Raw genomic sequence first — 13,885 nt, forward strand, 5'->3', positions numbered from 1 at the left:
GGGCGAGCTGCTGGATCCGGATTGAAGGAGGGGCAACTCCTGCCCCCCTCCCCGCCGCTCCCACCTCCGCTTCTGGGTGTACCCTGGCTCTCCCTCCATGCGCAGGGCAGGCTTGGTCCCTTGGAAGCCCTGGCCAGCAGTAGCACTCTCTTGCAGGTCCTGTCCATGGAGAAGAAGCTGGACTTCCTGGTGAGCATCTACACGCAGCGCATGGGCATCCCACCCACAGAGACCGAGGCCTATTTCGGGGCCAAAGAGCCTGAGCCAGCGCCGCCATACCATAGCCCCGAGGACAGCCGGGAGCACGTGGAGAAACAGGGCTGCATCGTCAAGGTCATCCGCTCCAGCAGCTCCACCGGCCAGAGGAACTTCTGCGCGCCCCCTGCCCCGTGCCCACCGTCCACCTCATGGCAGCAACAGAGCCACCAGCGCCACGGCACCTCCCCCGTGGGAGACCACAGCTCATTGGTGCGCATCCCACCGCCACCCGCCCACGAGCGGTCGCTATCCGCCTACAGCGGGGGCAACCGGGCCAGCACCGAGTTCCTGAGGCTGGAGGACGCTGCGGCCTGCAGGCCCCACGAGGCTGCCCTGCGGGACAGCGACACGTCCATCTCCATCCCATCCGTGGACCACGAGGAGCTGGAACGTTCTTTCAGTGGCTTCAGCATCTCCCAGTCCAAGGAGAACCTGGACGCTCTCAGTAGCGGCTACGCGGCTGCGGCGCCCTGCGCCAAGGTCCGGCCCTACATCGCAGAGGGCGAGTCTGACACGGACTCGGACCTCTGCACGCCCTGCGGCCCCCCGCCGCGCTCTGCCACGGGGGAGGGCCCCTTTGGCGAGGTGGGCTGGGCGGGGCCCAGGAAGTGAGGCCGCAGGACCCCGCCCCGCCCCGCGCCGCTCTGCCTGTCTTGTCTTGGGGCTGAGCTCTGCGAGGTCTCTTCCAGAGTGAGTGGGCTGGGGGCACCTTGGGACTGTCAGGCCAATGCGGGTGCGGCAGGCAGGGCTCTTTGGCTGGTGCAGTGACATTTTGCAAAAGTTCTTTTCCAACCAGGGGCTGAAGGAGCGCCCTGCAGCAATAAGCGGTCTCTGCCAGGTCTGTGCGCAGGGACAGACCTTGCCTGGCTGTGAGAAGGGGCCGAGTGACCAAAGGGGCATGGCTGTGGGGTGTGGGCTGGGACAGGACCCAGGGAGGGTGTGGCTAGGGCAGATTTGCCCCCTGACAATGGTGGCCTTGAGGTCTGGTGGGTGCCCAGCATGGACCTGCAGATTTAGGAGGGTGTGACGGCTCACTGGGTGTGGCCTGTTCTGGCACCTGACCATTTGTCCCTGGGTTCCTGCCTGTCCCCAGCGAACCATCTGGCCTGCCATCTGACTGTGATCCGCTGGGCAATGCCCTGATCCTTGGGTGCCTGGCTAGAGAGCTGCTGGCCAGCGTCTCCCCCTCCTCCTTCCAGCTCTGTGGGTCTTGCCATGGGAGCTGCCCCAAGTTCAGGAGCCTTTGCCTGGAGCTAAGGAAGGAGTGAGGCCTTGGGAACAAAAGTGGGGCCCAGTCACCTTGGAGCCTGCTGACTTTGGCTTCTCCTGGGGGCACAGCCTGCAGCCTCCTCTGATAGGGGCCCTCGAGGCTCCAGTTGCCCTGACCCTGGGCTCTCCCAGGGCACACAGGAGCCAGCAGCTCCCCAGCACAGGAGTTCTGGGTGAGTCCCCATGACCTGTCCTTTCTCCTGATTGGCCTGGCTGGGTGCTGGTCACCAGGCTGTGGCTAGCCCTTTGAGTGACCCACACAGTCCTTAGCCAGGGTTCACCCTACTAGTCCACCACCTATGCCCCAGCAGACCAAGACAGGGCTGGATCGTGCCATCTCGGTCAGGAAAGCCCTTGGTCAGTCAGCTCACCCACTGCAGATGGCTGCCGTGTGTTCTTCCCACCAGAGCTGGACACCCCCAGCCACCTTTTCCACTGGGGGCCCCTGGGCTGTGGTCTCCCATGTTTTGGGAGTTGAGACCCTCCGTCCCTGACCTTGGTGAGTAGGGACCTTTCTTCCTCCTGTCTAGGTGCCTTGGCCCACTGGGTATCCAGCTTTAGGGGCCTGAGCCCAGCCACCAGGAGGCAGAGGGGACCTTCTGGTCCTGTGGCATCTGGCCCAGGAGCCTCAGGCATTCTGGTGACGGCATCACAGGGCCTGCGTGCTCTGAAGCAGCAGCTCCCCAGTTTGTGCCAGCTCAGCCCCCCAACTCTGGACCAGGAGGAGAATTCTTGCCTACTGGAAGAACTTTGAAACAGGGTTAGGGGGATCACATGCCCCTGGCCACTGGGGGTCCTGGGCACTGGGACTGGGGAAGCTGTCTGTCATCAGGAGTGGGCGAGTGGTTGCTGCAGCCTCGGTGCCCTGCCAGGGCACCCAGCTTCCACCGGGGACACTCTGCTAGGCCGCCGGTCAGGAGCCACTGTCCACATTCTCCTGACACATCTACTTGGCACTCTGCTTTTCAAGGACAGTATCCATGTGGCAGAGAGCCCTTCAGTGTGAGAAAGGTCCCTTCCAGTGTGAATGGCCACCCCCATTGGCCCCTCTGGACCAGGTCAGGCCTAGGATCGAGTCCTCTTGGTGTCAGGTAGGGAGGTTCCAGCTGGGCCCACAGCAGGACAAGGGTGGCCAGCTCCAACACAGCGCCAGCCCTAGCCACTCACCCTGGGGCCCAAGGTCCTAGGCTGCTCTCAGCCATGCAGGACCACAGGACCTGGAGGAGGGTCTCGCCCCTGAGGGGGGTTTGCTCCTTTGTCACACTGGCACCCTGCGTGCGCCTCAGACACAGCAGGCTCCTGGGCACTGGGGTTCCACAGGGTGAGCATGGTGGACGGTGGCCTCTCCAGAAGCCCTGACCACCCCCAGGACCGGCAGGAGGGCGTTCCTAGGTTGCAGGAGGAGGGGCAAAGGCTAGTTTGTGGGCTACTCTGATCAGGAAGGAGGGTTGGTGTCCCTGGCCATGCATTTCTGGCCCCTGGGGAAGGGAAGGTGTGGGACTTGGTGGGATGGTTGGGGGGCCCATTCCGGGCAATGAAGGGTAGATGCTCCCTGTTGGGCCTGCAGACCCAGGCCTGAGCAGCACAGCTGTCCACTGCCCCGGGATCCCTACCCTCAGAGGAGGCGAGATGTTTGTGCGACAAGTGTGTGCACTTTCTTGGGGCAGTGACCACCCTGTGGCATGGGTTCCCTGAAACAAGATATTGTTGAGCCTGCATGTCCATATGCCCACTGACACGTCCAGGTCTGCCTGAGACTCCCCTGCACGCTCACGGGCCACGCATGCAGATGCACACTTGCATATGCACACATAGCAGATGTGCACTCACATGTACACAGACTCATGTGCACAAGTGCAAGCTCCCAGCAGGTGCACACACAGAGGCACACACACAGGTGTGCAGTTCACACAGCACATGTACATCCACAACCACACGTGGCCAGTACACACTCATGCACTTGTGCACAGCCCACATGGCACATACACACGTGCAAACAAACATTCGCCCACCAAGTTTCTGACTGGGGCTGCCCTTTGTCTCTGGCCTTTTTCTCTTTGACTTTTCCTGATTCAAACTGCCCAGGGAGGGAGCCACAGGAATTAACGACTTTACACAGATGGTTCTAGAATGCTGAGCACTGGATGGGGGTTCCTGCTGTCCAAGATTCCTGGACAACAGTGGCAGAGGGGCCACCTTTAGCCCATTAAAGGTCCCATGCTGCCTTCTATGGCTGGCTGGGCAGCTGTCCAGCACTTGTGGCCTGCCGAATGCCTAGAGAGGCTGGGCTGGGATCAGGAGGTCCCAGCACCCTTGGTGTCCAGACATGTTCTAGCATTAGCTGTGCTGGCCGCCCGTGCCATTCTTAGACATGGTAGCCTGGCCTCATCACTGCAGGCCCTTTCTCAAACAGTATTGCTTGTCCACCATGACATTTCTGTCTCCTTGGTCACAGCCTCCAGAGTCCAGCCCATCTGTGGTGGCGGGACACCTGGAGGGTGGGCCCCACCTTCTCCCTCACTCCTGGTCTGGGCAAGGAAGGCGACAGGGCCTTGTCCTGGTCCTGACTGCTCCCTGTGGGAGTCCCTGGCACCCTTGGTGATAGGTTTCCTCAGCCCGCACCTGGGGGTGGAGAGCCACCGGGACTTCAAGAGCCTCTGCAGGGCACCTCCCAAGCCGGCTCCGACCCTGAGAGTCACTGGACAGGGCTGCTGCATCTTCTTATGCACCAGTCTATTTAGGTCTCCTTGCTGCCTGCGGTGCTAGAGGCCCCAGGGTCAGTGGATTCAGGACATTGGTGGAGGGAAGTGGGGAGGCACCAGGTCCACTGCTGCCTCCTGGGTTTGACCAGATTCAAGGGCCTGTTCTTCATGAAGAGACGTCATCTGAGATCTTTCCAGATGCTTTCTGAAGGCAAAAGGGGCCCAGGGCTGGGAAGCCTTTTGGAAACACCAGGGTGTATTTGGGCCACCCTGGCTATAAATAATGTACAGAGTGGAGGCCACGGGCTCTTGTGCTGGACCCTGGCTTGTGTGGCCAGCTGCCATGAGGCTTCAGCCACCCTCTTAGGTCACAGCTCAGTAGAACATCGGGGGTGGTTGGGTGGCGCAGCCTCCCTCAGTAGACTCAGAGGTTGGGTTCTGAGTGAGAGGCTCTGCCCATGGTCCCTGTGGGCCCCAGTGCAATGGCCAGGGCCAACCTGGTGTGGCCCTCAGTGGCCCTCAGCCATGGTGCAGACTGCTTGTACCACCTGCTGATGTACGGACATGAGCTGTGGGGTGCAGAGGGCTGGGCAGGGCCTCAGGGTCCATGGGCCAGACTGCTGCCCAGGGATCCTGTGCAGCTGTCCCGGCCAGCTACCCTGGTTCTGCCTGGGCCCCGGCTGAGCACCGAGGAGGGGAGGTGGAGGGAGGGCTGGCTCGAGGGCAAGACCCCGCTGCTTCTCCCCCTCCCAGAGGCTTGAGCTCCTCTGACTATGTGCGGGTTCATTCCATGTGCCCTGAGCAGAACGGAGGGGGCCGTGGTTTGCTGTCTGGTGAGGTGGACTGAGAGCCAGCTCAGGAAGAGGAGGCTGAGGGGCCTCGGGGGAGGGCAGCACGGGGAAGGCGCTCCTTGGGAGGCGAGGTTGCACAGCTCTGCAGCCTCGGTGGCCCGAGGTGGGGTCGAGGGGGCACTTGATGCTCGCCTCGTACTGACACTTCAGTGGCCCTGCCCTGAGAGTTCTGCAGTGTCTGACCCTCTGTCCAGTGAGAGAGGAGGGTGGTCCTCGGAGTCGGAGGCTGAGTCCTGGGTCTCCCAGGCAGGAGTGCCCGTCGCTAAATGCCGCACATCTAACTCGGACTGGGTTTTACAAAGTTGTTGCCTTAAAGCGTTGTTGACAGAAACTCACTGAGGTCAGCCCAGACCCCTGGCCTCTGTCAGGCGTGGATACCCGGCCCTGCCTCTGGGCCTGTGGGTCTGACTGGGGCCACCTTGGGCAGCAGAGGTCTCCTGGCTGCCTCTCGAGGAGGCGCTCACGCTGGCTGTCCCTCTTGCACTGCTGTCTGCCCAGGCCCACGTCCAGGCCCACGTCCAGGCCCACGCCCTGCGGCCTGTCTGGCCAGGGTGGCTGCAGCTCCCCACGCGCCCTCCCGCCATCAGCCGCCTTTGCACTTTTGTCCATGCTCCAAAGAATTCTTCATGATGCCTTTGTGCTGACGCGCACCTCTGCCCGCCACGCGCACCTGTGGACCGCGGCCTCCGCCTGCTCGTGTGCGAATGTGCTGCCAGTGCACACGCAGACCTTGATCTCATGCCCATCTCCTGGGAGAGGCGCCAGGGAACGAGCGCTAGTCTTCTAAGGGATTAACCGAGATGCCAACTCAACATGGACAGGTTGATTCTTGTGCCACGTGAACAGGCTGGCTCAGGTTTGCCGGGGACTTCGGGGGCAGAATCCCACACCAGGAATGTGCATAGACAGTTCTGGAAAGTTCTGCTGCCATGGGCCAAGTCCAGATGCCCAGTGGGCCTGTGCACTTAATAAATGCAGTGATTCAATCTGGACTCGAGTGGCCTCTTTGCTCTCTTGCCTCAGGCTGCTGGTTGGAGAGCTGGGGACCTGGCTGGGAGGAGGGCCCTGCTGGACCTCTGGCCCTTGGCCCTCAAGCCCTGCGACTACTTTCTGGTGCCACAAACCAGGTTGCTTGAAACCCAAAAGCTATTCCCTGGAGTCCTGGAGGCCAGAAGTCTAAGTCACCATGACATGCCCCTGCCCAGGCTGCCTCTAAAAAGCTTCCTGCTTGTGACCCAGACCCCTCAGAATCCTGTGGGGGCACAGGTGAGCAACCTGGATTCCAGTGGGTGCTGAGTATCTCCATCTAGTCCCACGTGTAGTGGGGGAAGTGTCTTTGAGCTCCCCTCCACAGTTCTTGAGCTCTTGCCTCATTTCTCTGTGCCCAGAAATTTCTGTAGGACGTGATTCTGAAGTGACACATGCCACTTTCACTATATCCCACTGGCTGAACTTGGTCACATAATTGTAAGACTGGGAAATAGTCTTTATACCAGGTGCCACGTGCCTGCGAAACAGGGGTCTGTTACTAAGAGCAGGGAGGGCGAGGGGGCCTCCTGCAGCCTGTGACTCGGTGGTCCCCCAGCCAGGGTTCCTCACAGAGCAGGCTCACGAGGCCTGGAGGTGGACGTTCGCCAGCCAGATGGCAGCTTTCAGCAGAACAGAGTGGAAGGGATGGCTTCCCCAGTTGGCTGCATCTGCCCCCTGCTTGAGGCGCCAGGCCTCCTACTGCCAGGTTTGCACTTGGCCACAAAGCCATGCACCACCAGGTCAGGCTAGGGGTGCCCGCACAGAGCGTCCTGCTCCGCGCCACCCCCATGAAGTGGGACCATGATAGCCACCTTGCCACTGAAGAGAACATGGAGGTGGGCCATGCCTGGTCAGCAGGGAAGTGCAGGAGCTGCATCCTATGAGCTCCCCACCTCAGGGCTGACCATGCTGTGGCTCCCCTGGTCTCTGGGACTGTCTTGTGTCCTCCTGGCAGTCATACCTTGCTGTCCCCTGTCTCTTTCAGGCAGCCATGGGGTACAAAGGCCAGAGCTGCTTGTGCCAGAGCTGGGCAACTGGTGAGCAAGAGGAGACAAAGTGGGGGCTTGCAGAGCTCCAGGGTTGGAGTGCTGTGGGGGGACAAAGCCCAGAAACCCTCTTCTCAGGACAGCAATGAACCTGGACCACTGGGTAAGAGCAGCCAGGGTCCAGGACTGCAGAGCCCATGCTCTGCTCAGGCACCTCCCGCCTGTCAGCTTGTCTGCCCTCTGTGTCCACTCGGACACCTCTTGCCTGTTGGACATCTTCCTGTGCTCTTGTCTGCCCTCCCCCTCCTTCCTACATGGCCCCTGTCATGCCCTCCAGGTCTTGGGGGACCTAAGACACAGGCTCCATGGTAACGTGGATGCTCCGAGATGCTCTGAGAGGTGATGAACACAGGTGTTTTGTTCCCAACGGCACCTGTCAGCACAAACATGCTGCCCTTTCTTACTATGACCGCATATTCCACCAAGACTGCTGGGCACTTGTCTGTGGGGCCCCTTCATGACAGGGGACATTTGCAGGTGCCTCCAGAGTGATTGAGGCTGAACAGGGTGTGGGGTCCGTGGTCTGTGTGGGTGTCTGGGAGGTGGTGCTGTTTTACAGTTGCTGTGGGCAGGGGTGGGCTGGAGGAATGGAAGGGTCACCTGCCCATTGAGCCTCTTCAGGGATGAAGGGCCCCTGGTGCTGAGTCCATGCCCAGGATGCCCACCAGGGGGCAGTGCTGGCCCAAGGAGGGGCTCCAGTGGCTGGACTGGAGCGCCTCCACCAGGTGCAGGCCAAGCACAGGCCTCGGGATGTGCCCTGCAAAGAGACCGTGCCTACCGCCTCTTATTCAGGTATTCAACCTGGCTCAGCAAGGTGGGCACAGTGTGGACACCCACATGGATCAGCAGTCCCAGGGCCTGGTCTTCTGTTCACTGATGAACCTGGAGCAGGGCCGAGGGCCAGAGGAGGAAGCCAGGGGCTCGCAGGCTCACAGACTCATGGTGTGGGGGCTTCTGAGCAGCCAATCCAGCCAGAGTCAGCCTGTCTGGCAGACCCAGGAGCAGCAACTTCAGGACAGTCTTGAACCTGGACCCTCAGGATCTCAAATGGACCTGGGCTAATGAACGTGTGATGCTGGGAGCCCCATCAAAAGTCAGGTCCAGGGAGGGCACTGGGAGGCCAGCCTGGCTCCAGACGGCAGCAGCAGTATCTCTGAGGCAGCCTGTCCTTGGCTGTATCCCGACTTCAGTCTGCAGCAGAAAGGGGACCAACTGGGGGCAGGCATCCTGCTGCTCTGTGACCTTGGAGGCCCTGACTGCCCAGAGGGATGGTGATGATCTCTTCCAGAAGCCCAGGAGCCTGTACCCTCCACCTCCTCCTGCCCCAGCTCAGGTCCCTGGAGAAGGCCGGCCAGGCGACTGGGCTGACCTTGTCTGCTGTCCCTTATAACTGAAGGCCTCATTCCAGCCCCGGAGGACCCTGGGAGCAACCTAACTCCCACTCCTGGGGTCCTCTTTTGCAGGACCAGTTTGGGGTGCAGTTGGATGGGACTGGAGAGGGGCAGGGATGCTGAGGGATTCTATGTGGGGGTAGGACCCTATTTTCTGCCATGGGCCACCCCTTGTCCCACTTAGTGCCCCTGGGACGCTCTACCCACCTCGGTCCCTGTCCTCTTCTTGGGCCCTCTGCCCTGCCCCGGCACGCGCCCCAGCTCCAGGATGCTCCTACCAGCACTACCTCCAAGTGACCCATGCTACGGGAACAGAGCCCCCTGGGCCCAGGCCCATGGGGATCCAAGCAGGCCATGGGGGCCTGAGTGCTGGGAACTTGGCCTAGCATTCCAGGGATCCCTCACCCTCGAAGCTGAGTGGCCTTGGGATGGTCTCCTTGCTTCCTGGGCTCACTCCTGAGCACCCAGCCCTGCAGTGGACTTCTGTGCCCACCAGGCCTGCCACTGCCTCTGCACCTGTCTCCTGCCAGCTGCCCACGGTCATGGAGCAGTGCAACTGGCCACAGGAAAGGCCAAAGCACCCGCCTGCTCACTGGAAGAATTGGAAACTGAGGCCTGAGAGGCTGAGCAACTGGGCCCAGCCCATCTGTGGGCAGCTCCTGGCTCTCTGCTCCTAGGCAGACACGCAGAACCGCCAGGTACTTATAACCCTGCAAGGTCACGTGGAGCAGGTGTGTGCCCTCCGAGAGACGTGGGAACTTTGAGGAGAAGGGTCCTCTGAGGAAGCCTTGCTGAGTCAACCCCAGGCTGTGGCCCACAGGCAGGCCCCCTCCATGCTGGCTTGGACACAGCTGAGTTTCTTGTGTGATGCAGGAGCTGACCTTCCCCAGCAAGTCTGGTGCCGTCTCCTTCCAGCATGTTCTGGGTCCTCCTTCATGGGTCAGCTCAGCTCCTCCCAACTCTCCAGTGGTCTCCTCCAGTGCTTCTGGGCTCTGGCTCCTCGGACTCCGGCACTCTGCCTCTCTGAAGTCTTCAGTGACTCCTCGCCCACAATCAGACCTGCCTGCAGAGGTGTGCCATCCCCTGCCTCACCTCCCCTTCTCCCTACCTTCTTCTAGAATCTTCCTGCTCCTTCCAGGTTCACCTCAAACCCTGTCTTCTCCCCTCTGTAGCTTTCCTCAACCCCTCCTTCCTCTCTGATGGGTTCTTTTGTATGACTTCGTCCCTCCAGCTGGGGTCAGGCCCTGGGCTCCCAGGTTCAGGAACTCCCTGAGCAGTGAAGGCCAGGGAAGTCCTAGAATTCAGGCACTGGGTCCTTGGGAATCCCCACCCAGTGGCAGCCATATCTACTTTAATAAAATGTGAAAATATAAATACTTTTTGATTTGAAAATGAAATGAGACCCTGGGTTCAGTTCTCAGCACTGCAAAATGGAAACTGGCTGGAGTAACCCTGGATGGGGACCTGCCAGGCCTGCAGTCGGCAGAAGAGAGGAGCACCCAGGTCTCAGTCATTGCTGAGAGCATCCAGGAGCACCTGCTGCATGCATTTCCAGGCACGGAGGGTGGTGAGGAAGGGAGGAGGCATTGTGTCCTGACAGCCACCTGCAGCCCAGGGAGGAGGCGCAGCTCCGGGCAGGAGCCCTGCAGGTGGCCCTGCTGAGCCCCTCCCCACATCCCTGAGTGGCCGCAGTGCACCGCCATGCAGGCAGCCCTCTGTGCCGGGCAGTGGCCGCGCTCCAGCCCCGGAGCTGGAGCACAGAGCTGGGCCCTGTCCTCCACGGCAGAGCCAGACAGCTGCAGAGGCTCCTCCCGACATTCAGAGCTGCAGATCCGCTTTCCACGCCTGCTGGCCTGACATTTCTTTGGGATGGATTTGTGCCACTTCCTCCCTGTAGCTGGCAGGGAGCCCACGTCCTCACTGCTCAGGCAGTGGACGCGGGATGGCCTATGTCACACCGCCTGCTAAAGAAGGCTATGGGCTTGGGTGGGGTGTAGAGCCCTCACCCCCACTTGGGGCCACTGTGCCCAGAAGGGGCACAGCTCCTGCTCCTGCCCACGGCCTTCCTTGGGTGATACTTCCCCCCTGAAGTGTCCCTGGCTGGCCCTTGTCACCCATCCCCCTCCCCAGATGAACTCCAGCCACACTCTGCTCCTTGCTGCCTCACAGAAGTGACCTGTGTGGGCTCCCGTAGGGGATCCCTTCCTTGGCAGCAGCACCAGCATAGTCGGTCCCATCAGCCCTCACAGCCCAGCCCCTGGAGCACTGTGAGCCATCAGGTGTCCTGGACCCAGGCACAGCTGCTCACCTTCAGGAGACCCAGGGCCAGGCTCGGACTACTCTGGGTGCTGCACTCCTACCGTGGGTGCGCAATGGCTGCTTGCTCTGCAGGACGGGTGGGCTGCCTGTCTATCTGCAGTCAACACCAAGCCCCGGAGACATAGCAGTGCAGACGCAACTCTCGGCTGCTGGAGCGTCCAGGGTCAGCCGGTCCTACCCAGCCCCTGACAGCTGCCCTCCCCTCGCTCCTCCCCCAGAGCAGGCTCCCATCACGCTGCCCTGAGGAAACTGGTTCTTCCTGTGTCCCAGTGAGGACCTACAGCCACCAGGTGAAGAGACCCCCACCGCGCACCAAGGAAGCAGAGCCGCTGCAACCTGTCTACTTGGCTCCACCCGTGAATACCCCCAGTACAGGGTTCCCCTGTCTCAGACAGCCACCCAAGGTTGGGTGCTCTTCTTGGAAGAGGCAGACTGGCAGTGTCCAGGGGTCCAGCACAGGCCAGTGTGACTGGATCAGGGGCCCACCCCTGTCTCCTTCTGGCCACCCATGCCTGCAGGCTTGGCCTTGGGTCAGCCAGGCAACCCACAGGGATGCAGGGTGAGATGAGAAACTCAGTGTGGTTTGGGTTCCAATGCCCCTGTGCTAGGCCCCCAGAAATAGTTCAGGGTGCCAGTGTGGGGCAGATGTCACTCTCCTCCTTTGAAATGCAGTAAGGAGGCCTGCTTTCTGCCAGTCTCTGGCCTATAGCAAGGCCACCACCCTCTGTGAAGGCCGGGCCCTCCGCAGCATAGGCCCCGCCCTCCACTTCAAGGCACCCTCCACAGCACAGGCTCCGCCCTCCACACCAAGGCCCTCCTTCCACACCAAGGCCCTCCCTCCACACCACTATGCCCTCTGCAGCACAGGCTGCGCACACCACAGCAAGGTCCCCAGCACAGGTCTCCCACCTCTCCAGGTGCACCAGGCTGGGGCCCAGGGATAGGGTCTCTGCTCAGAGGGCTGCCTGCCCACCGGTGATTGGTCTGGGCTGTCCTCTGAACCCCCTGCCAGTAGGCTTCCCCTGCAGGCTGGGGAGCTTGGTTAGCATCCGCTGTGTGGTGCATTGAAAATGAATGACCAGTGCCAACAGGGCCCCAGGGTGAGAAGCAGGAGGGAGGAGTGCCGAGCCACACCAACACGCGCCCCGAACACGCGCCTGCCTGCCTGCCTTTCCCCCTGCCTGGGTGGCCCATGTGGGCAGGCCCTGACTTGACTTCCAAGTCCTGGAGGGCAGCATGGCCACTGGGCACTTCCTCTGGGAGCCAGTGCACACGCAGTGTGGTGTTCTGGTTCAGGCCCAGGACTTTGGCAGCAGCCAGTATCAACCACCTCACATGGGAGGAGTCTCCAGGTCCTCTGGGCCCTGGATGTTGGGGGCAGAGACCAGCTGTCTCTCCAGTGCTCTGCACAGACCCCTGACCTGCAGGACCTGGGGGCTGTGTCATTTTTAGGCCATTAGGCTTTAGGGTAGCCACTGCACTGCAGAGATACAGACACGGAGTCTCAGGATCCCTGGAAGATGCAAGTCCTGGCCCACAGTGATGGTGCAGCGGCTTGGCAGGACTGGCCAGCATGCCCTTCTCTCAGAGGTTGGGCTGTGCCATGTACTAGGAGCTGGTGGGCAGGCTAGTCTATTCCCAGGTGGCTGAAAACTTGGGTCACGAGTAGACATCAGTTTTTGTACCATGCTTTTTTCTATATCAAGGAGAGATGATTTTTTTCTTTAGTTGTTATGTGCTGAATTACCTTGAATGCTTTCTGAAGTTAAACCAGTGGAATCATTGTGATGTGTCGCCTTTTGATATACTGCTGGCTTCAGCAGGCTAAAACTTTCTTGTGGACTTTTAACTTCTGCTCTGCAGGGGCGATGCTGGATATCGGGTCGGGAGTTGACCGTGCCCCTCTTCTCTTTTCTGAAGACGGCTGTGTAATGTCGTACGCTCTCTTCCTCGTGCGTTCTCCCTCGCTGAAACAAGATGGGCTTGTGTCTTCTTTATAGAAGGCTTTGAACAACAGGTTCGACTTCTTTCCTGGGCCGAGGACCGTGCTGGTGGTTGCTCTCTCCCTGGGGAAGTTGCAGCTGAGTCTTTCAAGGAGGGGCCCTTGGGTCCCTGGAAGTGTCGCCCCTCCTACCCTGCGCTCCCTGGTGACCTCCGCCCTTTCATTTCTAATATTTGTGTCTTTTTTAAAAAATGGTCCATCTACCTAGAGGCTTACCATTCTGCTTTCCAGAGAGCCGGGTTCTGCGTGCGACGGCACATGGCTCTCCTCTCCACCGCGCGCTTCCTTCTACTGCTTTCGCATTCGTTTTCCTCTTCCTTTTCAGTCTCGTTAGACGGCGGCTGGAGTTCCTGAGCTGCGACCGTCCTTCCTCCTGATGGGCACTCAGTGCTGTTCATTTCCCTCTGTGAACTCTCTTAGCCGCCTCCCACGGATTTTGAGATGTTCTTTTTGTTATCATTTCCGCCCAGTTTTCAGGTGTTTCTTGAGATTTCCTTTCATGGTTCGTCCTGGGGCTGCTGCTCAACCTTGTTCCCATGGACTTCGGAGCCCACACGGAGTGTGACTTCTGCCCTTTTAAGCCGGCTCAGTCTGTTTTGCGACCTGTGCGTCTCGTGGAGTGCCCGTGAGCAGCCAGAGGAGGGCACTGCCGGGGGCCTGGGTGGCTGCCCTTCTGTGAGCGGCAGCCAGGTGAGGTTGGTTCTGGTTCAGGCCCTCTCGGTGTCCGACGTCCAGCCCAGTGGTCCCGTCCGTTGACGCTGGAGGCTGGACTCTGGCCACAGCCGGATCTGTCAGCCTCTGCCTCAGTCCTCCTGCAAGTGTCCCACGTGTCCTGGGATGTGTCAGGTGTGCACTGTGCTCCCCGCCATCCTCTGCCCCTGTCCTGCCGATGTCCTCCTCTGGAGTCTCGGGCGACCCCACCTCTGGTCAGGGTGGCCTGGAGTGCCTTCCTCCACCCTGTCGCTCGAAGGCTCTCGTCTTGGCATTTAGAATCACTGTCTTTGGGTCTTACAACTGG

At 60.5% G+C, this 13,885-nt stretch overlaps 1 protein-coding gene across 11 annotated transcripts in view; it reads left to right on the forward strand.

The window, feature by feature from the left end:
- Nucleotides 1-5,600, forward strand: part of Kcnq2 (potassium voltage-gated channel subfamily Q member 2) — a 51,330-nt gene extending 45,730 nt beyond the window's left edge. For all 11 annotated transcript variants that reach the window (XM_047539030.1, XM_047539035.1, XM_047539031.1 and 8 more), the window contains one exon: nucleotides 157-5,600. In XM_047539030.1, coding sequence (XP_047394986.1) covers nucleotides 157-870 — 714 coding nt within the window. In that variant the 3' untranslated portion in view covers nucleotides 871-5,600. The remainder of the gene's footprint in view (nucleotides 1-156) is intronic.
- The last annotated feature ends 8,285 nt before the right edge of the window (nucleotides 5,601-13,885 follow it).

This window comes from Sciurus carolinensis, chromosome 2, assembly GCF_902686445.1.
Source record: "Sciurus carolinensis chromosome 2, mSciCar1.2, whole genome shotgun sequence".
Lineage (NCBI taxonomy): Eukaryota > Metazoa > Chordata > Mammalia > Rodentia > Sciuridae > Sciurus > Sciurus carolinensis.